Below are 23,746 nucleotides of genomic sequence, written 5' to 3'. Positions count from 1 at the left end.
ACCTTGTCAGTCACTCCACTCCTAATGTGTGTATTAATAGTGATTATCTGCTCATTTCATCTAAAGCTGCACAGATTTTCTAGATACTAAGCCATGGGGCCAGCAAAAGAATTGTCCAAGGGCCTTTGAAAAATAAGATAGAACATTGAACTTTAAATTTTAAAAATCAGGAAAAGGATATAATAATTATCTAAATATTAAAAAATACCACTCAGTGCTATTCAAACTGTGAAAGAGGTGGGAGAATTAGTGGTTGTGTTCATAAATTCTGCCAGGCTATGTATGAGTGTTTTGAGCACAACAGGATATCTGCCTTTGCTATTTTTAGAAATTGATGTTTGCATTTGTTACTCTCAATTCATCAGAGCTGGCTACTACTATAAATGAATAACTTTTGCAACTGCTTGGGAAAATCATGGTCTTTGTGACTATCAGATACTTTCTGTAAATGATATAACAGTATCTAATATCTCTCTATTGCAGTCTTTTTTTTAACAATCATCACCCATGAAATGTCTTTATTAGATGACAATAGTGACTTGTGAAGAAAATAAAGTAGATTTTGCTGTAAAACAAGAGATTCAAACTTTATTTTCAAGGACTGTTGGAGAAAAAAGTTGTAGCTGGTTGTTCAGAGTCAAGGGCATATGTTTCCAAACCACCTGCATGCAGTTTATCAGTTTAGTTTGGCTGATAGTTTAATGGCTGAACCCACCGCCCACTGTCTTTTAGGACCGAAGTGGTTGAACAGCGTATCCTAAGAGATAATCTAATTCTTGAGTACTGACTAAATGATTAAAATGCAGAAACATACTGCCCCACATTTCCACATACAGTACATAAAGAAACTGACGTAGATGCTCTTAGTATCATTCATGGTTTAGACTTTGTGGTGTATATTGTCTTTGTTGCATCCTTAATCACATAATGCAGGTTATTCTAATAAAATCAAAGGTTAAAGAACACAAAATTTATCGGTCACATTCAAAATATCCATATGTTTTACCTAAGTCTCATTAAAACTGGGAACACACTTTCGAAATACCTTAAATGACTTTTATAGCTCCACCTTAAGACAGTGGGGAGTTTGCCCGGGGAGGAACCTTTGACCCAGTTTAGAAGTTATCTAAGCTTTTATATGGTTTTAATGTCTTTAATCAGCTCTGTCCTGGTTCTTCAGCTTTATATGACTTGCATATGCATTGACCTGCACTTGATCCAGTCTGTGCTTAGTGTATTTGGAAACTTTAACAGTAAATGCTGTCATTTAATGTTGGTAAGGCTGGTCTTTTAATAGCATCAGCAAGGATCTTTCTTTAGTGTGTTCCCAGCTGCTGGTAGTTTCTGCACTCCTAACCCTGAAGGGGGATATTTTGACCTGCAAAACATACAAAATGCAACGTAAACTAATCCACGTCATGCAGCCGTAATGACATGCATGCTTTAAAATCTTTGTAAACGTCTGGCAGAATCAGTAGCCTTCTTGTCCACATAGCTTCAAGTGTGAACAAACAGAGCCTCATACATACAGCAGAAATTATAAATGTGTGCAACAAGGTTTACAGTACATCAATCAACTTTTCCAGAAGTCAAAGGAGGTGATCTGATGTGCTTGGTCCCCACTCCTGTGCTCTTGTGTCCAGTAGTCTGACCCAAGGTAATGCATAAGATGGCATACAGTCTGAAGAAAGTCCCTCTAGAGGAAGAGAAGGGCTCTGGGATCAGTCGTCTTCCTCCTCCTCCTCCTCTACAGGATCTAAGAAGAGGCTGTGCTTCAAGCATGTCTGAAGGTAGTTCACCACAGTCCGCTGGAAGTGCTGGACGCTGCGTGGCTCCCTCAGGATGTGACCTTCGTCTGGATAAAGCTGCAGGGAGTAGTTCGCTTCCACTTTGACGAGCCGGCTCAGGAGCTCGGCGCTGTGCTGGAAGTGTACCCTCGCTTTGGCAGAAAACAAACGACGACAGAATCAGCGGATCACTAATAGACAAAACAAAGCCTGGCTTAAAACTGAACATGTTCTCACCATCTGCAGTCCCATGTAGAATTAGAAAGTTCTCATCTTTCAGCTTGTTGACCTCCTCCAGCAAAGATGCAGTCTGAAGAGAAATACAACCGCAGCTTTAGTGTTTTTAAATGGAAATCCCTTCAAGCTAAAATAATGCATTCTAACACAACAGCTCTGCAATAAATTCCACAAACATAAAAGTGGAAATGCTCAGCTTTTTTTTTTTGTAAAAGTGTTTTCAAATTTACGGCCTTCTTGGAGGCTGTTGATTGTAGTGCAGATGAATTGTATAGCATTATACAGAGAGGTGTTCTCTTTATTCCCTCTGCTGCTGTTGATTTAAATGGAGTGCACACAGAATTAGAAACAGCTCTCAGCACAAAGCAAGAGCAACACAAACTAAAAGTGCCAAAATGACCATAAAGGTGAATTAACACCTGACTGAATCACTTTCAACAAATAGCATCCACAGAGGCTGGATTTATCGGAGAACTGTTGAGTTGGACCACATTGGATTTGGGTAATAAAAACCTGCAAGAGTGTGTGTTTCATCTACCACTATCTGTGTTAACTTATCAAAACCTTTTACGCCTGAGCAGACTAACGGCTTTAGATCCTTACTGAGTAAGCGTGCTCCTCCTTTGCTGGGAGGCCAAGATACCTCTCTGAGAATGCAGCACCTGAGAAAAAAACAAGCTGAGTCTCAGTTTCATCAAAATTCAAGCATTAATAGTTAAAGATGTGATCTCAACTTACTGTAAAGTCTGAAGTCAGTTATTGGTGCAACAGCAGCCGTGCACTGGAAGAGTTTGTCTGTTGCAGCTAACATCTTGAGAGTTAAATATCCTCCGAATGCCTGTAAAGAGAAGCAGAAAAGTGCTGAAACAAAGTGCAACAGAAATCCTATGTCTCCAACAGGAGCGTTAAATTTCCAAACATCAACAAAGCTGTCACCTTGCCGTATAGAGCCATCCGGCGATCATCAATGTAAGAAAGTTGCATCAACAACCTGTGGGAATATAATAAACTCTGTGAGTTTATCCTGCTTCTTTCTCACACATCAATTTTATAACCTCACAGTTTGCTGTTGCATAACTGTACTGACTCAACAACTCCCAGATAATCTTTGACTCTCAGCGAGCCAAGCTTGCGGGAGTCCACGGCGGTGGTCTTCTGCCCACGGCCGACCCCGCTCCTGCCGTCCACCCAGGCCAAGGCCACATTGTGAGTGCTGGAGAGGACCTGAGGCCAGTCCAGGGCAAATTCCTCTGTCACCGACTGACTGCCGGGGACACCATCTCTGAGCAAGACAGGACGAACAGGATCAGCGAGAAAGGTGACAGTTTCTCATATGAGGAGGAGAAGAACAAGAAGAAGAGAGCAGGGATCAGAGGTTGGAAAACAGGTGACAGCTGCCCTTTAAAAGGAGGGGGGGTGGGGGCTTACACAATGATGAGGAGAGGGTGTAGGTTGGCCTCGTAACCCTGAGGTAGAGATAGTTTCAGGTGGAGATCTGAGGACGAGGAACAGAGGTTTACATCAGGAGGTTGGCTCAACTCTGTATGGAATTTTTTGAATGTGAAAGAATTTACAGAACATAAAAAGTAACAATCACTCAATAAAATTAAAAAAGAAAAGCACTCAGAGGGCGTAGACCTCTGCCAAGCATGTTGCGATTGTCACGCAACACATTAGTCCTACTTTAATGTTATACTCCCTTCTGCTACAATTTGGTGTTAGTTGCAGGTTTGTATGATAATTTGTTACCGACCCAGTATATATTTCATATTCTGGATCTTAGCATTTAGAATATTGCCAGGATCTGGATCGTACTTTTACATCTGTCAGAAATTATGGTGACCTTGTCTTGTATTGTTTTGAAAAGCAATCCAACCATTTATCGTGGAGTTATATACACAAATGGTGAAAACGGCCCTATCTCACAATGATAAAGAATCCTTTAAAAAAGTCCTGGATCCAGACGGTGATCCAGATCACCTCCAAAATGTAATCACTTCTTCCTTATTCCATTTTGAACATTTCCTGATAATTTCATCAAGATCTGTTAGTTATTTTTTTAGTCATGTTGTTCACAGACAAACAAACAACCAGAAAAACTCTCCTGGTGGTGGTAATAAACTTAAACAAATTACTCCTTTGTTGACAGCCTGTGTTTGACCACCGTGGCAGACCTCCAAAAATGATCTTTGCAGCTTTTTATGCTTCTTAAGAACTTAGTTCTGTAAATGTCAAACCACAACATGTGCCAAATCATACATTTTTCTTTAAGAACCAAATTTTAGTAGCTCAAAATTTATTTTCATGATGCAGTTCCATAGCTTAATGAGATTTAAATACATACTAGCACGGTTGATATCAGGTTTAAAACACAACAGAAATGAAAATAAGTAACATTTTGATGTAAACAGACCAAATTAACATCAATTACTGTATTGAAAAAAAAATAAATGAATGATAACAGTCATCAGTTTCTGACCATGGTTGTCAGCCGGCAGTGTCCTGAACAGCGTCTCAGGCAGCCTCTTGTCCTCCAAAGCTGCAGCTAAAAGGCTGTTATCCTCCAAGACAACATATCCTACAAGAGATAAAACAAAAATCTGTCACTTTAAATCCTAAACATCAAGACTGATGCATGAGCCAATCAAATGTCAGGCAAATTCCTGATTGTCTCAGGAGAGGCTGTTACGGAGAGTCACAGATAGAGGGCAGCGCGCACAAATAGGACATAAAATATTCTGCTGTGCTGAGATATACCGCCCCCTGGTGGCTGTGGCTGGAGACTGCATGCAGCTGTGCATATGTGTGTGTGTATGTGTGTGTCTGATTATACCATTAATCAGACAAGCAGATGAAACACTCACTGGAGGGGTCCTTTGTACTGTGAACCGTCACTTTAGGGATCCCGGGGCCTGTGGAGTTTTACAAGATACTACATTATCACACTCACTTTCTCTCTGCATGAGGCTTTAATATTCTCACATACATGTGTGACACTGAGTGAAAGTGTGAAGCTGTGTGTGTGTGTGTGTGTGTGTGTGTGTGTGTGTGTGTGTGTGTGTGTGTGTTACCCAAGCAGTAGAGGGTGAAGTAAGTTTGATTGGGGCTGAATTCAGCTTTGAAGAAGCGACATCCATCGATGAGGTTGCAGGAGATGCACTGGCGCTGAAACACTCCATCCAGGTCCACACTTGTAAATATGAGAGAAAGGTTATTGAACACATCTTGCACAGATATGACAGTCTAATGCAGTTTGATGTGCTCCAGGAGAGGGTCAATTAATTGTTTATGCATTAAGAAAAGGTGTCAGTGTGTTGAGACAAACTGTTCAGGCAGTTGCCTTTTCAGAGACGAATGGGGTTCAATAAGGGTGGACATAAAAGTCGTTATACAGATGGCTCTGCAAGACGGTGTGGAGTGCCTCCCCACTCTGTCGCTTACAAATTTCATACAGGATTAATCACAGTTAAGTTCAAACAAGCCATCATCCCTCCTCCATAACATTGTGCTATCTCTCTTTAGCCTGCAGCAAAGTAAGTTAATAAAAAGATATGAAACAGAGGAGGTTGATGAGCGAGCAGACAAGTGTGTTTATCACAGGGGGGAAACATAAGTCACAGCCACTCGACTCTGCACCACAGAGGGTCCTCGTCCACTGAGTGGGTTTCTTTTTTCTGTTATAAATGTGTCAACTCAGCTCATGGCCTCAAGCATCTTTGGTACACGAGACTGAAGATTCTAATACCGACACATTAATGTGCAGTAACTCTTCTGAATGTCTTTTTTTTAAGCGTGCTGGCAGCAAAAGCTCAAAGGTTTGGTCCACCATTCTGCACAAAACCAAGGCTTTTATCAGACAGATTGACTCAGACAGATTGCTTTGAAAGTTTCGACAGATCTTCATGGTTACCAGATGGTGAATGGTGATGAATTTGGTTACCCTCGGACTTTTTCTATAACAATATCACCACATCAACATTTGTGCTGTAATATAGAAGTACTCAAAGAATTCCACAGTTTCTCTCAAGGAAACATGTTGAGATGAGCCACACTGCAAAAACTGAAATCTTATCAAGTGTTTTTGTCTTATTTTCAGTAGAAAATTCCTTTTTAGACTCAATATGAGCCAAATTCACATGACCAATCCAGAAAAATGTCTTGTTTAAAGTTATTTAAGGACAAAAATGAGGTCTGAATTGCTCGTAACCAGTAAAAAAACTCTGCCAATGGAACAAGAGAAAAGTTACTTTTATCAAGATATTGTTTTAGTCTCAAGGAAATTTTCAAGCATTTTTTTCTTGTTCAGTTGGCAGATTTTTTTTACTGGTTACAAGCCATTCAAACCTCATTTTTGTACTTGGATAACTTGAAACAAGACATTTTTCTGGATTGATAAGTTGAAAGTGGCTCATATCAAAGTATAATAAGACAATTTTTACTTAAAAAAAGACAAAAACACTTGATAAGATTTCTGTTTTTTGCAGTGCAATAACAGAACAAATTAAAGAAAAAAAAATCAACAGATGAGTTAAATCAATGTGTGGATGGACAGAGTCACAATGCAGCTCAGGATCTACTGTGTTAAGTGTTGTAGTTTCCACTGGTTCTTCCCTCTCTGCTCTTCTTACAGCTGCAGCTCTGGACTTCTCCACAGAAGGTTATTGGGTACCTGTACCTGATTGGCAATCAGGAGTGTGGTAAGACTGAGAGAGAAGACACCGAGTGCCAGCAGGCTGCTGGCTGCGTGTTGTGAGATGTCTTCCAGAGACCAGTGTTTCAACTTGGAGTTTATTTCTTGAGTTTGGTTATTGAAGCTTAAGGTTTTTGGATTTTTGAATGAAGTGTTTAAGTTAGTTCGGCTTCCCCTTTTTATTCTTTTTTTCTCAAAGGAAGCTTGTTTTGAGTTGTCAATTTTTCCAAATCTGGATGAAATTTCAGGAAATGTTCAAAATGGGATAAGTAAGAAGTGATTAAATTTTGGAGGTGACCTGGATCACCGTCTGGATCCAGGATTATTTAAAGGATTCTTTATCATTGTGAGATAGGGCAGTTTTCACCATATGTGTATATAACTCCACGATAAATGGTCAGATTGCTTTGCAAAACAATACAAGACAAGGTCACCATAATTTCTGACAGATGTACAAGTACGATCCAGATCCTGGCAGTATTCTGGATACTAAGATCCGGAATATGAAATATGTACTGGGTCATCATAATTTTCAACACTGTCAGGAAATAAATTATCGCACAAATCTGAAATTAACACCAAATTGTAGCAGGCGGTCTGCTGGAAGGTAGTATAACATTAAAGTAGGACTAAAGTGTTGCGGGACAATCACAATATGCTTGTTGGGGGTCTGCGCTCTCTGAGTGCTTTTCTAGTTTTTATTGCTAACCAACTTTGAAGAACAGAGCAATTATTTTATTTTATTTTTTTTCCGCTAATTATTAAGTACTATTTGGTAAATTCTAATAATTTGCCACTGAATATGATAAACAAGGTAATTTTATTTCTTATTAAACATATTTATATACTATGAATCATGTCTTTTTTCCCATTTTATGTAAATACTCAAATTTGTTTTTATTATAGGTTAGTTGTTTTCTTGCCAGTGTCTCCACTTCCCTGGTGACTCTAAATGTGAAACACCTGTGCCTCATCATCCTGTTATCCCCTCTCTTCTGTGCCAGTTTGCCTTGTACTTTTTTGTCAGTGTTCCAGGCTTATCTCTGAGTTTCTGACCCCATCTTTTGTTTTTTGACTTTGTCTCTGCATAATGTTTTCAGATACCTTTGCCTGATTGTTTGCCTTCCTGTGTACCAAACTTTGGATTTGATTAAACTGACTTTGGACTTGCTGCCTGACTCCTAAGCCCAGGATTTTGGGTCTTGTTATTATTTAGCGTGTAGGAAATGTTGGCTTAGCTTCCTGTTAGCATACTGGCATCCCTTTACTTTGAGCCCTATATGCACAAACTGTTTCAGTTGCTGTGCTCACATTCAAAACACAAAAGTGATATGTCATTAATTCTCAGAGCGCAACACAAATGGAAGACTATGTTTAGATTTGTTGGTGATATTAATGTCTTTTCTGCAGTCTTCAGAGCTTCGTTAACACATTTGAATAGTTGTGGGTTGTTGACAAATTCCCCCCATTCAGTGTTTAGAAACGAGACCAGAACACAAAACCCCCAAGAGAGTCTCTTTGAAATTTTAAATTGAAGAACGTCATATGTCCAGAGAACTTTTGTGAATCTGATGTGCCAAAAGATTAAATAATTCCTTATTTGTGAAACCTTTAATCAAGAATAACCTCACAAGATTTTAAAAAGTTAAATTTATAGCTTTATTCTTGTGAATTTATTGGATAAATCTCTTAAAAAAATGTTTTTAAACATGGTCCTGATCCTCTATTGTTTCCATTTCCATTTTCGTCCCTCATGGCTGGAGCTGAATAAGCTCTGTTTTAAAATCTTGAAATACATAAATCAGTTGAACTGTTTCAGCGTAGTTACCTGTAAAGGTGTCTGCTCTGTCTGGATTCTTCTGTGCTCAGAAAATATCTGATAAAGAGAAAAATAAAAACCACAAATAAAGCAGTTAAATCATTACAGTTGTAAGAATCTCCACTCCATGATAAATATTCTGCCCATCAATTATTCACTACTAGAATGTACACAAATCAGCACATCACAGTTGGAATGTAATTATTATTCATGATAGACATGTCAGAATTGGATAGATATCAAATTAAATGTGGGTTATAACTACTTCTGCATGAATTAATTCAAGGTATTGTGGGACAGGATGGCTTGCTTGGAGGCACAGAGCTGTATCAACCTGTGGGCTTTGGGACTGTAAACAACTTGAGTAAATTTATAATTGACTTTCCTTGATTCTGCGTGATGCTAAATCCAGTCTGTTAACAAGCTGTTTCTGCCCACCAACAGGATAAAGGCAGACTTAAGATGTAATCTACTTGATCCTTTGACTTTATTATGTCAAAACAGTGTCACAACAAGCTCAGTCAAAGTCAAAGCTGCTTCTTTGGCCTCTAAAACTTGACGTGTCAAAGTGTGTCAGCTGGTTGTTTCTAAGTAGACAGTGTTAGGTGTTGTGAATGAATCTGCACCCCAGCTGACAGGTCCTGATCCCAGCTTAAAGCAAGGGAGGATTGTTTTAATGAGGGCCATTCTTCTACTCTTGTACATTCAAGGTAAAGAGCTCCCGTTGAGGCACCTGAGGGTGGTGTGACCCAGTTTCACACGCTGTGACTTTTACATACATTTTCCCAGCCTTCTCGTCCAGAGCGCAGAGCAAGGTGACGTCCCAGCTCCCGGATGTCAAGAAGCGAGGAGGAACAGAGGGGGTGGCGGGCTGTGTTACACAGAGAAACAGTGATGAAGACAAATGTAGAAGCAGACTGATGTACCGAGTATGAATAATCACAGCAATACAGAAAGTTTGTCTCAGAGGATGAGGAAAATGAATGAAGACAGTTTTGTGAGGCTGAATCAAATGAAGGCGCTGATTGCTACAGAAAGAGTTTACAAAAAGTCATTTTTCATCCATTTAGCCCAAGATAGCAAGAAACAAAAGCAAACTTCAAAGCGCTACCAAGGATATGATTGAGCCCAGAGTAGTAAGACTCAAAGATTCAGAAAGAAAGAAAAAACACATTTGGTCTGAGTTTCGTTCATCTGTAATGAGTGTTTCTATAAAAATGCCTGAATCCCTTTTTTATCGCTCCAGTGAGATGACAAACTGTTATAAAAATGTAACGAAAGATAATGAACTGAACTCCCTTATTAACTTAAAGGGCATGCTACCATTATAGTGTTAATGAGTCACATAACTCCTTTAGATAAAAGTGGTTTAGTAGATGGGAAGGAAGTAAATGCAAACAAATTGCTTCAGTAATGAGGGAAGAGGAGAAATGTCTGCCTTAAAGAGGGGGTATTATGCTTTCCCATATTTTTAATAGGGGCATAAAGTAACAAAGCTGCAGATTGTCAAACCCCAAAGTATCGGTATGATGTAGAAATCCCTGAATCTGTAAACGGCTCAAAATGTTTCTAAAAATAGCGAAAGATCTCTATGAGCTTCCATGAGACTTATTTAAATGATGGTTTCATAGCATGAGGATCCCAAGACTTTTCATAACAAGTTACTAACACCAAAGTCAGTCAATGGCTTAATCTCAATGTCCACACTCACACACTGAGAAGCTGTTTTCCAAACCTCCCACTACACTATCAGTGCCGACTATTTTGGCTGAAATTTAGTACGTAGTGGTCAGTATGCAAAAACTTGCAAAATCTGCAGTATACTAAAAATCCCTGGATGTCCTACTGATCCAGGAAAATTTCTCAGTATGCAACGGACCAGTCTACCTGGCATACTGTTTCCCACAATGCATGGCGCTAATGCTGTTTGTCTATGCGGTGGCAGGTTTTGGTGAATTACTGCCATCTACTGGAATTAATCAGCATTATAATTATAACTCAAGACTAACATTAGACCGTCCATGGAATAGAAGTGAAGTTATGCCAAGAAACATCCGTAAATCTTGTCACTTCCAGTCGTAAAACAGGTGTTTACTTCTACAAACTCATTAGCCCATATAAACCACTCATTTTCTTTTTCAAAGCATACGTGGATTATATAAAAGTGGTTTTTACATTAGCTGTAAAAAATAAAAAATCCTTTCAGATTTATTTTCAGTAAATAATATAACTTTTGGTGTAAGATTAGAAATCAAGAATGATGATTCTGTTTCATATGATTAACAAAATAACCAAATGCCAAGATCTGCCAATTGCTTGTTTTGAATATTTATATTAAAGGCAAAAAACCCAACATCATCTGTAGCTCCACCAGAGTGGGTTTACTGCTTGCTGTGACAGGAGCGCCAGCAGAAAGTGAAGGAAGTTAAACTGGAAAGAGCATTGTATACTGACGTCTTTAAAAATGTACAAGACAATTTGTATTCGATGGTCACGATATGCTCATTTCATATATCTCAACTTGCGTTTTATCGAGTATATTTGATCCCCCACCTCTAATAAAGAGAATACTAGTATAAAGTCTAAGTGCATATCCAGTATAAAGCAGAAAAAGCACAATAACCCCCTCTTTAACAGCATAATCAGTCTAATATTATCTTAGTCAGATGTAAGTTTACCGACCAGAGCTGAGAGACTGGCGATGTGGTGAAACTCTCCTCGAGCTCCCTGTTTTGCTGGCAGGATTGTATAAAACACAGAGCTGTCTGCAGAAAACAGCGGCATCTCCTGTTGAAGGGGAGGCAAAAAAAAGTCAAAAGAAGAAACTTGTAGTGATCGGGAATTAAAACCTTTCATGAAACATGAGAAATACACACCTGCCGCTGGTTTTGCATTAAGTCCATGGCCATTTTGTGTTTCTATCAATTTAGAAACAAAGAGAGTGGATATGTGTTAGTCACAGGACTAATGATGCAGGTTTAATGAAAAGTGCAGCAAATTTTCTTTCAAATGTATGAAAATTTCTACAAAAATTCCCAAACTAGAGCAATGATAAAAAAGTAGAAGGTGGTCCGTAAAACCTGTGAGGACTCACCAGAACAGAACAAGCACTAAAATACTGCAGCACATCACTGAAAATTCTACTCATGCAGCAAATGACCTTAAATATTAATCCAGCGAGTAGACATCTGAGAGCTTAAAGAAATCAATCTCTACTCCCAGCTCAGTGTAAAAGAAGCAAAAATTCCATTAAAGCCGCATATTGCAGAGTGGACTGTTTGAATTACTAATGTGGAACGAGTGATGACCGCTCACCTCCGAGCATGCCCCTGTGGTGGCCTCGCACACACAGAGCACTGATTGGTTCTGGGCACGATTCAGCCAGCGTACGGCGAGGCGGGTGCTGCTGATCCAAGTCACCATGGAGATGTAGCTGTCTCTGAAGAGGTGATGCAGAAAATGATACAAGGGGAATGGATTGAAAAAGTGGTGCAAAGGAGAGTCGAAGAAAGAGAGGAGGGGAGGGGGAGGAGAGTAATTTTGACAAGTGTAATCATTTCAGACAAGTGGTGTCTCAAGACTTGGGGGTTTACTCTGATTTGAAATTTAAAAGGATGTTGTACCTGGCCCTGAGGGAGTCAGGAGGAATCATCTCCAGAGTGTGAGCTGGACCATACAGATTCACAACAAATAGACTGACTGATGGGATACTAGAGCCGGCCTGTGAGCACAAGAAGGGAGGAAAAAATTAAAACAAACCTCAATGTCTGACTTCTCTTTATTCAAATCTCTGTTAAAAACTCAACTTTTTAAATTAGCTTTTTTGTGATTGTACTGTTTTTTTGTTTTGTTTTGTTCTGTTTGATTTCTGTTCGTTGCTTGTGTTGATTTTAACAGTTGTAAAGTGTCTTTGAGTTCTTGAAAAGACACTATGTAAATAAAATTTATCATTATTATTAATGTGAAGTTAAAGTTTTGGAAAATCTTTTTAGCCCAACAGCTGTCAGCTCAGGCAAATTATTTCTTTCATCACACCTCACTGCTCCAGCCTAATGTACCAAATCAACTATTTAAGTGATTTCTCTGAATTTAAGCTCAAGAAATCAAAGTCAAACAGATTGGAGCCAATGAGTGAATTATACGTCCCCACTGCAATAAGAAATCCAGAAAGAGTGTGTGAGGAAAAGCCACAACAAAAATCAAACGAGAAAAAAAAAAAAATGTGTTGTTAAAGGTCCCCTTTTTAATATGAAAACCAGAATGAGTGTGTCATTAAAGGTCCTCACAAATACATGAAAATAAAAAAGAGTGTGTCACTAAAGGTCTCCATTTCAATAAGAAAAGAGAGCATGTGTCAGTAAAAGTCCCTTTAACAATACAAAGACTAGGAGGAGTGTGTCACTGAAGGTGCCCACAACAAGCAGAAAACCAGAAAGAGTGCATCAGTAAAGGTCCCTGCAACAACAAGAAAACTAGACAGCAGCTGCTAGTTTAAGATACATTTAACACCACTGATTATTTAAACAATGACGTGAGTGAAAATCTCTATAAGAATATTAAAAAAAGAAAGTACATGTCAGTAAAATTTCCCAAAACAACAGGAAACAGGAAGTAATGTCAAAGAGAGTCTTAATGATGAAATCAAAACAAGAATGTGTGTTAGTGAAAATTTACAAGGTAATAACAAAAGTGTTGGTCTCTCTCTCAAAGAGGGAGATATAAATATAAGACAGTGTAAAATTTAGCCCAATGTAACTAAACGTAATGTAAAATAAATGCGCAGGCAATTCCTTTAGACACAATAAAGCTAGCTTTATTGTGCCATGCTGCCATGTTGTTTTTGGTTGTGACTTTCTTGAACACATCCTACAGCCATTGCAGTTGCTATTATAAGACAATCAGACCTTTTAAGCTCTTGCAGGCCATTTGAGTTTGACACATGTGCCGTACAGTATGACAGTCCCAAGTCCCCAAAGTGATATTAAAACAAGGATGTTTGTGAATATCCCCATGGCTATAAGGACACCAAAATGCATGTATTATGGGAACCCCCAGGATCCTAGCTATAATATTAAAAAAGACCAAGGAAAGATGTTCAATATTAGCCTAAAGCCAAACAGGGCTCCTCAGCCAAGGCCGCCATAGTGATATAAAAACAAGAATGTGTGTGTCAGTTCAATTCTGCACATCAGTATCGACAGAAAGTTTCATGTATAAGCCTGATTAAGATGTTTTAACCACCAAATACGTGTGACAAAACATCCCTGTAATAATGTTAAACCAGAAAGTGTGTTTTACCCAAAGTCCTCACATTGATAGGAAAATCAGAAAGTGTGTTTCTTTAAATTCTTTATTTTTTTGCAACAGAGAAAGTGTGTCAGTAAATGTCAGTAAATGTCACAGTTCTGAAAATGATATTTGAAGCTGAAAGAGCATGACTTGGGGAAAAAAAATCGCAATTACATTAAAAAAGAAAGTGTGTCAGAAAGATTCCCAAACTGCAAAATAATCCCACTACCTCAAGTATTAGCTTTGAATTTTGTGCAAAAATGCTTGAACTTTATGGTGAGCATGCAAAAAAAATTAAACCTTCTTAAAAACAATCATAAAACATTAGCCCTGTGTACAGTAACAGTCTCACATATTTGTTTGCATGCCAGCAGACTTGTTTTGATCAGTATGTACCTTAGGGTAAGGGAAGACCACATTGGAGGGGTAGAGACCACCTAAGAACTGAGGAATTTCCATCACAGGTGTGGCAGAGTTGTTGATGGTGAGGTAAGCAAGCCGGGCCCCGTCCACAGACCACCAGTGAGCAACATACGTCAGAAGGACTTCCTCTGTTTGAGAGGACAGTAAGGTGTTACTGTCACACTTACAGTTTACACCTGTTTTCTTTTCACAAATGTGTGAAACATTTCTGAGTCTGTGATAAATCCTACCTTCATACGTCCAGTCAGAGAGCCCATTCACCACGTTCAGCTCTGGGTCGTTGATTGTGAGACGCAGGGGTTTGCTGGTCACACTTGGCTGGTAGTAGATATCTCCGTCGAACACATAGGCCTGGCATGAGCAGCACATATAGACACAGCCAATCCATTATCAAACACAGAGCATTTGCAGGCGTCATCGCTGGCCGACTGAATCGAGCCTCGGACACTGTCCAAGACAGCGTGAATCATCATCCAACACACACCAAGTGAGAGCCAATACATCTTTACCATCCAGTTAATATGCTGCAGATGAGCCCCGACATAGCAGCAAAAGCCAATTACATTACGGGAAAGGTAGATGAATTAAATTATGGTTGTAAAACAACCCCATTATAGCAACGCAGCAGCTGCAATAACCTCTATGCTGGAGTTCATTTCATAATGACAAAGACGTGATGTTATCATTAAAAGAGTTGCATCAAACCAAAGCTGCATTCATTTAAGAAGTGAGGCGCAGAAATCTTCTCATCAGATTACAGGAAGAGTTGATGCAGACGACAAAGACGCCATAATGATCAGGTAAATCAGTAAGCGCCTGGCTTACCAGCTGGTTCCCTTGAGGCCCCCAGGAGGCGTACTGTAGTCCTGATTTCTCTCTCTCCGTAGGGTTAAGCTCCTGCAGATCCCTGGAACACACACAAACACACTCGAGACATAAGCCCTCCGTAAGGGACAATGTCCCGTTTAAAGCCCTCTGAGGTGCATCCATGCCCTGGCCTTGAGCTTTGCTTGAAAGAGACTGTGCTGTGAGGGCTTAAGAGCAAGATGCAGAGAGAAAGAACAAAACAAAGGACGAGGTTTGTTCATGCAAGAGTGCAAAATTTCTGGTCCTTATTTTTATCTGCGCTTGTTTTTTTTTCCTCTGGACAGGCAAACACTTCCCCTCAAGGCATACTCAGGCAACGATCAATACTGCAGGTCCCCTTTGAAATCCTTTTCATACCCAGTCTTCAGATGATCCAGGACCGGCCCACAGCTACTATAAGAGTTTGTCCTCTGACACAATGCTGTGTATGAATCTCAGGCAGTGAAATCTGTGGTACGTTTCAAACCCAACACCGGGAACCCGACGAGCACACTGATGAATGAATGCATGTCGGACAGAAACATGACGGCTCTGATTCAATGGGACACACTGGCTTTTCAATCCGCTTGGTCTGCTTGCATTGGTGACGCTCATGCCCAGTGCAGCCCATGCATTAGCATTCATGATTCCACCTACCCATTGGCCACATCGTGGATAGCATAGGAGGCTGTGAAGGACTGAGAGAACACCTGAAAGAGGTAGAGGATATCATGCAACACAGGTGTGCTGCACTCAGATGATAACACAATAAACATGTTAAAGGAAAGCAAACACAGATTAAACAAAGGTGAGGAAAGCAATGTTTTTTTCCATCCTCTAATGTTGACTAAATAAGACATCTTTTGTTATTTTTTCTTCTTTATGCTGGTCTCATATCTAGGGTTAAACAATACTGGTAACATGATGCTAGAAACAGAAACTTGTGGTCATCACATATACGCAACTCAAATACGCAACTCTTCGAGTGTCAGCACAGTAAAGAACTCTGAATCAGGAACAAGCTAAGCTAGCTAGAATTTAGCCAACTAAATACTTGAACGCTAACAGCCAGAGTGACAAGCTGATAAAACCAATTACTTCTATGTGTCTTAACTGTTGTGCACCCAGCTACCACTAGATGGGGCTGTAGCTTCAGTTAATGCCAACGGTCAAAATGCTGTAATGCTCAACTACCAGGATGTAAACAAGCACAGATGAAAGAAAGCATCACAAGCAAAGCCCAGTTTGGCACAACTAGGATGTAGAAAATGGAGATTTTTTTCAGACAGAGCCTCCTGTCCGTGCTCTGCGCTCATTTCGTCCGTATTTCTGCATGTTTCCATTAAGCTTACAGATATGGACCAAACAGAGCAGTCCCACAGGAAACCGTCGGGCAGTGTTGCTGTTACTCCCCAACAGACTTTTGTTGAAGTTGAAGTATTAACTCAAGCTTTTTACTTAGGTAAAAGTGTAAAATTACTGGTTTCAAAACTACTTACAAGTACAAAAGTAAAAGTAACTTAAAGGGGAAAAATGCCATTAATGTCAAAAGCTTGGGCTGTGCCACAGGGGCCTATAGTTCATATAGTTCACCCCCCTCCTGAGTCCCCGCCACAGACATCTACATGGGGATGGGTACCTTTCGCATTTGAAACGATACGGTACCCATGCCTGGTACCTGGCAATCGATACCAGTCCTCAACAGTATCAATTTTCGGTACTTTTTTGTGTTTATGTGGTAAAAATGTCAATTTGTTTCATAAAAAAATAATAAAAAATTTCAACTTAATATATTTATTCATCAATATATAACCCTGCAATACTGTGTTCATGTCCAGCATGGAATATTGCCTACTCCCTCACATTCACAAGGATGCATTTAGGTACCTAAACATGGTATCTTTTGGTTTTACGTGAATCGGTATCCGCTACTTTTGACAGAATCGGTCAGTACCTATAAAAGTACTTAATTGGGTACCCATCCCTAATCTTCATACTATGCTACATACGTCTGTTATGTCCTTCCTGAAGTGTGATGTGATTTGTAAAGTGTGCAGGTGTGACAGATTGCAAACAAACCAAAAGGGTGTTGGAATGGTATTATGTTTATACATCTCATCCATCAACAATCGAATTCACTCTTTCTGGATGACACGATTTCAGCGATTTTAGGATAGGGTTTTTTTTTTTTGTGTGTGTCTTTTTGAACAATGACAAGCTGGAATGAAACAGGAGTACTGAGGCTGTTTTTAAAATGTGTGGAGTACAAAGTACAGATATTTGCCTGAAAGTGTAAGGAGTAGAAGCAAAAAGTTGGTTAAAAATAATAACTCAAGTAAAGTATAGATAACCAAAATTTTAAGTTAAGTAAGGTAAGAAAGTATTTTTACTTAGTTACTTGACACTTCTGCTACCTAATGTGTAGCTTTAGTGAGACACGAAGAAGGAATTTTGCAATGCACCTAACAGCCTCACCGACCACCGCTTCACACAACACTGTCTCCATTTATGTCTTTTATGCAAGAGATAACCCTAACCCTTTATTCCATTATCACAAACAGCTGAGCCCGTGTTATAGCTTGTGCTCCATCACTCCCCTGTTTAGCTTTCTTCTTCTCTTCTGTCTTTTTTTTTTGTCTGACAGTCCAGCTCCAGAGTCCACCATCACTACAAAATAAATACAAGAAATCCTTTTCAACAGAGACAACAACAGACCTTGGTTCTCGCAGCAAAACTAGTAATAGAAACAACCAGTTTTGGCACTGGTAATCTTATTTTAAATTATGCAGAAGCAAGTGAGACTTTTTAAGATCACTGATCAAGTCCACACAGGGCCTTTAAGACATATAAAGGCTGTTTGTTTCAATCAACTGGGGCCAGTGCTAGCTCTGCTAACATTAGCCAAACTGTTTTCTTGTTTTTTTTCTTACTTCAAGACTACAAAAAGCTGTTTTGTTGTACGTTGTTGTAAACTTTATTCATTCAAAAGAAAAAAATAACAGCCCTTTGATGTCTATTTGTGGAACCCTTTCGTAGCATTCTGCTAACATTGTTATTTACTACTTTAACTCTTCTCTTTGTCGCTCTTCAACAATAATTGCTAAGGGCAGACTGACTGAACAAATATTGCTGTGTAAGCTTCTGCTTTTGAGAAGAGGAGAAAACTCTTTGAGGGAGGTATGATAAATTACAGTATCAGATTGAAGCATTGACTAGTGCACTCGCCAGAACCTGATGCTGCATTTTAGACAGCACTGAAGGCATTTCTTACGCTGTGTGGGAAAAAAACCAAATCAAATCACTTCACCAAATGAAAATAAAGTGCGTACAGAAGTATTATCTTTACATTTTTTCAAAAGACTTTGTGTTTTATAATATTACTTTAATTGCATTGGAAGAAAATCCCAGCTAGCAGCCCAATACTCTTAATTTATTTCAGTCACTAAAGCTCTTGCAGTCATTTCATCTGTATTACATCATTTTTTGATCATATCTGATGATTTTTTTTAACCCTCGGGAGAAAAAGAGACACATTAAAAGATATGAATAGAAAAAGCAGCTTTCTTAATAAATAGCATCATTAAAGCTAATAACCTTCCCGCAGGGTTCTTTGTTGCTGCCAACTGTGTCACAACCCCTGACACAAGCCTCAGCAGCTTGATGATTAATTAAATTAACATGCTGAAGAAGACTAAGCGGCCTGAATCAATGAGAGTGCACGTGTGTGTGGGGTGTTAACTGTAATTGATCGCAGCATTACCTGAACGAATTCCAGGTAATACATCGATTTTTTTCCATTATTTTTTTCCTCTCTGGGAAAAAGGTTGGAAGCAGGCTGTTTTCCCCCTGACCTCTGAAAGCCAGAGCCTCCTGGAAAACAAGTCCCTAAAGAAATTAAATGTCACATCCTCTATACAGCACACTTAGCAGTGAAATTGGATTTCTCCTCTGTGTTGTTTGTCTGTTGTCAGAAAACGCACGGATGGAGTGACGCAGGGGTGAAGCTGCAGAAATAAAGGAGAGGAAATAAATCCTCAGGCCATCTAAAGAAATTGAAATTTGATTGTGGTGTAAAGCTTGAGCATGAGGGGCAACAGGGTGTGGACAGGAAAAAGAGCTGTGTTAAGACTAAAATAACTGCAGGAAAAGATGGATTGGTTCAGTGTGAAAGGAAAGATTGAAAAAAACAAAGACAGGAAGGGAGAGAAAGGATGCAGAGAGGCCAGAAGCTGTCAGCCAGAGCTGACAGGCGGTCGACAAACAGCCGATCTTGAGTTAAGGGGAGTATCGCTCCCTTGCACCAAAGGGGGCAGCATTGTTAAGAGCACTGTGTTCAATCAGCTGTTTATGATTTGTTAGGAACGGTGTAGATTCTGCTCATGATTTAGCATTATGAAGCTGGTGGCAGAGGCTGTACGTTACGGCGCGTCTGTGTGATAAACAGACACGGAGAGTGAGGGCATCTGTCTTGGAGCAGCAGAGTGAATTCTAATGTGACTGCCAGTAACATATCATAAATCTTCCAGATCGCTCTGCTCCTCATCCCCCCTCTTTATTTCCCGCACTCTCCCCAATCTATGTCACCAAAACAGAAGGAAGAAGAAAAAGAAGAGGATGAGGAGGAGGGGGCACATGCAGGGATTAAACACTCAGGAGACGCACTAACAAGGGAAGCGTGAAGAGATTACAACAACCTTGGTTTGAGCGCTGATATTTATATGTAATGTACACTGCGTGATAGAATGATACAAAGATTACAGCATCTTTCCTTAAGAACCTCACATTCTCTGCCTTTACACCAGCTCCCAGCATCAGTGTTTGCTGCAGAGCGCAGACACGACTCCCTTGTCACTTTATTTCTCTCTAAACTGCACTGTCTCGGCAGTTTTTAGTCTATTCGCCCTTGCTCATCAATCTTAGGAGCCTCTGTCTCCTCAAAAGTATCTCAGCATCATTCTTCGAAAACGATGTGGGTTTTCTTTCTTCACTTTTCCCTTTCGCGCACAAACCTTGGTAATTCAAAGACCCCCTCACCACCACCACCACCACCACCCCACAGGAAATCTGCTTTCTCTTGTTCCGACGTGGCCGAATCCCTAACCCGATTCCTTGTATACCCTCTTATCAAAATCCATTTATTCTCACCCACCAGGCACAAAGATGTCTCTAAAGCCTGCAGAGCTAATACAAGATCCAGAGGAGCTTTTTAACTTTCCCCCCACAGCCACACTCATCCTTTCCTCTTTCTACTGCAGCTTTTCTGCTTCTAACATCTCTGTCGTCCTTTGATAACCACTCTGATTGATTTCAAACTGGGCGCTGTATCTAAGGGCAAATAGTGCATAACCCATTTTTCTCCCCTTCCCTCCAATTGCAAGTTGCTTTCCCCCCTACTGCTCCCTCTGTTTCTCCCTCTTGTTCTCTGCCACTCTCAGCAGCGTGCCGTTCCTCTTCCAAAACAGCAAAGCTGGTGCCTGGCGCAAACTGCTTCAGTCAGCACAAATCCCCCCCAGAGATAGACAGAAGAAAGTGAGTGAGAAGGAAGAAGATGAGGCAGGAGGGAGAAGGAGGGAAGGAGGGAAGGAGGGATGGCCCCTGTGAATGCAAAACCATATCTCACCCACACGCATCCATTTCTAAACAAACAAATGATTCCAGGTGATGTGCCCACTGTCTCTGATTTCTTCGAGCATACACACACACACACACACACACACACACCGAGCATACAGATGAGATTCAACAATTCCTGCTGACATCAAAGGAAGTATGCTAATGACATGGCAACAAGCGGCGCACAAATCTGGGTCCACTTCTCTGTGGAGATCTATGAAAACTGATTGAACGTATGTTAACTGCTCAATAATTTATTTACCACAGAGATGCTCTGTGTTAGTGGCGAGTACTGTAACACAGCAACAGGCTCATTCGTTCCCCCCCTACACACACACACACACACACACACATATTACATGATTCACAGTCATTAACAGAAAAACAGATCTCTAAGGGAAGCCCAGAGATATAGAAAAGACTGAGAACAGAAAGAGCAGCAAACTCTGCTTTAATATTTTTAATAAAAATGTGGGTGAAAATGTGCTGAGGGTTTTCATTTCCTCCTAATTCTGTTTCCTACCCTCGCAGATTACTCGCACATTACACAACTTGCCTGCCCTTTGAGGAAAGACTCAACTATTTATTAATGTTGCGGGTATTTACAGAGTGCGACGGCGGATGCAAAGGGTGGTGGAGCTGCGTGGTGTTTAAGATCAGTGTGTTTTCCGTCTACCCCAGACGCTTATCTGAAAACCACCTGCGATTGTGATTCTCGTCAGCTTCTCATTAAAATTCCCCGCCGAAGTCGCAGGGTGATTTCATTACCGCGGCTCCAACTTTAGCCCTTCATCTCCTTGATATCTCCCCCCTCGCCCTCCCCCCACCCACAGCCCCAGCCATCCACTTCATGCTGATCACTCACTCGAAGCTTTCCTCAACCCCCTGCACCTTCAGCCATCAGCCAGTTTAAATATTCAACTCCCCATATGTTATCCCAGTCATTTGGCGGCTGGTGTTATGGAGCTCAAGCCTGCTGCAGTAGTGCAGAATCAGCACACTCCTTCTGCTCAGCCTCCTCTCTGTTCTTTCTTCCCTGCGCCGATTAGGATGCACGTTGCCTTTGTTTCACAGACAATACCAGCCTGCGAGACAACGGAGATGTTTAAACCACAATGGCTTGGTATTGATATTTGCAGGAAACTTACGCCCCTGGCTGATTTCTAAAGGGTGAAAAGCTTGACAGTGCTTTATGGAATCAGGAGAAAACTTACCGGTCGGATATTATACGCCAAGAGGACGAACCTCTTATCAGCAGAGACTTGGAATTTAGTCAGGGTCAGGTCCTGGAAGATAGAAGAACAGAAAATACACATCCAGAATTATTGATCTACTCTTATGTGGAGAGTGAGCAGAGAAGGACTGAAGTCTTCTGAACATTTTGGAGTTTGTGGAGTTCCTCAGGGGTCAATCCTAGGACCTTGCTGATTCTCTAAACAAGGTCTTTTTGGGGAAAATGTCTTGCTTGACCCCTATAATTGCTATGCTGATAAATTACACATTTACTTTCAGATTACACATTTTAATTACAATTTATTAATTACAGAAAAGATATTGCATGAACAAAAAAAAGATATCTCATTGCACAAGGTCCTGGTAAATTTTGTAATGATAGTGGTAAGTTGCTAGGCGCTGCCCTGTTGGCTGTGGCTGCCTGTTGAGGTGGCTCTGTCTTCTATGTCCGTTTCTTGTGATTTCATGTCTCTTTTTTGTCATTTTTGCATTTGGAGTGGAGTGGTTTTGTCTTCAGTGATATTTTTGTTGTTTTTGCTCCTGTGTTTGTCTGGAGATCCTACATGTAACCATGGCTGCATTGTCTTTAGTGAAATCAGCTGTTAGCAGCCTGTAGCATGTCAATGCTAACTCGTGCAAGGCCTGATGTTTTCCCACAAGGTGAGGAGAAGGAGGTGAGGACGACGTGCTGGTTCTCAGGTGTGAGCTAAAAAGTGACGACATGGACCTGTCCGTACATCCATCGTTATTGGGAACGTAAGATCTATCCCCAATAAGATGGACAAGCTAGCCGTACTAACCCAGCAACAGGGGGAATACCAGAAGGCAGAGTAGCATCATGCCATTCAGAAACATGGCTAACAGAGCTAACACTAGACATGAACATCACATAGGAAGAGCTTCACCTGCTGTGAGCAGACAGGATCCAGGAGACAGAGACTGAACAGACTGCTGAAGAAGCTCAGTCCTGGACCCTGTGGAGGTGGAGGCTGGCTGAACTGGAGAATGATGGACAAGCTGTCATCATCTATTTTCTTATGGACCTTTTTGCACTTATTCACTTTTGTTTTCTTGATTGCTGCTGTGACTCCTGAATTTCCCTTCAGGGATGAATAAAGTATTTTCTATTCTATTCTGTTAAACCAGTCACAGATCACTGTTGGTGTCAGTACCAATCATAACTTGAAAAACTTGAAACACCACAATTTTTATACAAGCATCTAAAAAGACCCCCAAAGAGAAGCGTTAAATAAAATCGGAGCAGGAGGAGAATCTACAACTACAACCAGACCCGAGGCTCAGAGACAAATCACTGGTAGAGTCCTTCCAGTATGGCTAATAATATCCAGGAAGCTGATTTATAGAAGTGAAAGAGAGGTTTAGTCCTTTTTCAGCTTTAGATGTTAATTTTCAAAGTGGAACAAAAAGTCTTAAAAACCTTGGATTTATTTCTTGGCCTTAGAAATATTGCCTGCTTGAAATGAAGTTATTTTCATCATATTTGAATCATAACAAACATGATTTTGTTGTTTAGGCTCATGTATGTCTTTTCCTTGATACAGTCATCTATCGAAATCGATTTGAACACAACAATGCTGCTTTTTGTGTCAGATATGGGTTTGCAATCAAGATGTAATTAAACTGTGGTTAAATTATGATTAATCAATTACAAAGCCCCTAATTAATTAGATTAATTAATTTATTAAGTTTAACTACTAATTTGCATAATTTCAAAGGATGGGGGAATTTATCATGTTTTTTGGATTGCCTAAAATGTCATTTTGGGTTAGCAGGGGTGGTTTTTGGACA

The 23,746-nt window shown here is 40.2% G+C and overlaps 1 protein-coding gene across 1 annotated transcript in view; it reads right to left on the bottom strand.

The window, feature by feature from the left end:
* Positions 1-578: 578 nt before the first annotated feature.
* Positions 579-23,746, bottom strand: part of LOC141799043 (inactive dipeptidyl peptidase 10) — a 34,407-nt gene continuing 11,239 nt past the window's right edge. The window contains exons 5-25 of the mRNA XM_074681088.1: positions 21,919-21,990; positions 15,749-15,801; positions 15,071-15,152; positions 14,476-14,596; positions 14,219-14,373; positions 12,157-12,254; positions 11,849-11,972; positions 11,410-11,451; positions 11,216-11,320; positions 9,313-9,404; positions 8,543-8,590; positions 5,096-5,214; positions 4,889-4,936; positions 4,504-4,602; positions 3,453-3,519; positions 3,112-3,306; positions 2,961-3,015; positions 2,763-2,862; positions 2,628-2,686; positions 2,025-2,097; positions 579-1,939 (exon numbers count right to left, since the gene is read on the bottom strand). Of these exons, the coding sequence (XP_074537189.1) occupies positions 1,722-1,939; positions 2,025-2,097; positions 2,628-2,686; positions 2,763-2,862; positions 2,961-3,015; positions 3,112-3,306; positions 3,453-3,519; positions 4,504-4,602; positions 4,889-4,936; positions 5,096-5,214; positions 8,543-8,590; positions 9,313-9,404; positions 11,216-11,320; positions 11,410-11,451; positions 11,849-11,972; positions 12,157-12,254; positions 14,219-14,373; positions 14,476-14,596; positions 15,071-15,152; positions 15,749-15,801; positions 21,919-21,990 (2,025 nt within the window). The 3' untranslated portion in view covers positions 579-1,721. The remainder of the gene's footprint in view (positions 1,940-2,024; positions 2,098-2,627; positions 2,687-2,762; positions 2,863-2,960; positions 3,016-3,111; positions 3,307-3,452; positions 3,520-4,503; positions 4,603-4,888; positions 4,937-5,095; positions 5,215-8,542; positions 8,591-9,312; positions 9,405-11,215; positions 11,321-11,409; positions 11,452-11,848; positions 11,973-12,156; positions 12,255-14,218; positions 14,374-14,475; positions 14,597-15,070; positions 15,153-15,748; positions 15,802-21,918; positions 21,991-23,746) is intronic.

This window comes from Halichoeres trimaculatus, unplaced genomic scaffold (genome assembly GCF_033239565.1).
Source record: "Halichoeres trimaculatus isolate MK-OKI-2021-1 unplaced genomic scaffold, fHalTri1.1 fHalTri1_scaffold_11, whole genome shotgun sequence".
In the NCBI taxonomy this organism is placed as follows: Eukaryota; Metazoa; Chordata; class Actinopteri; order Labriformes; family Labridae; genus Halichoeres; species Halichoeres trimaculatus.
The sequence above is the reverse complement of the archived record's forward strand: the minus strand, read 5'-3'. Positions and strand labels throughout refer to the sequence as shown.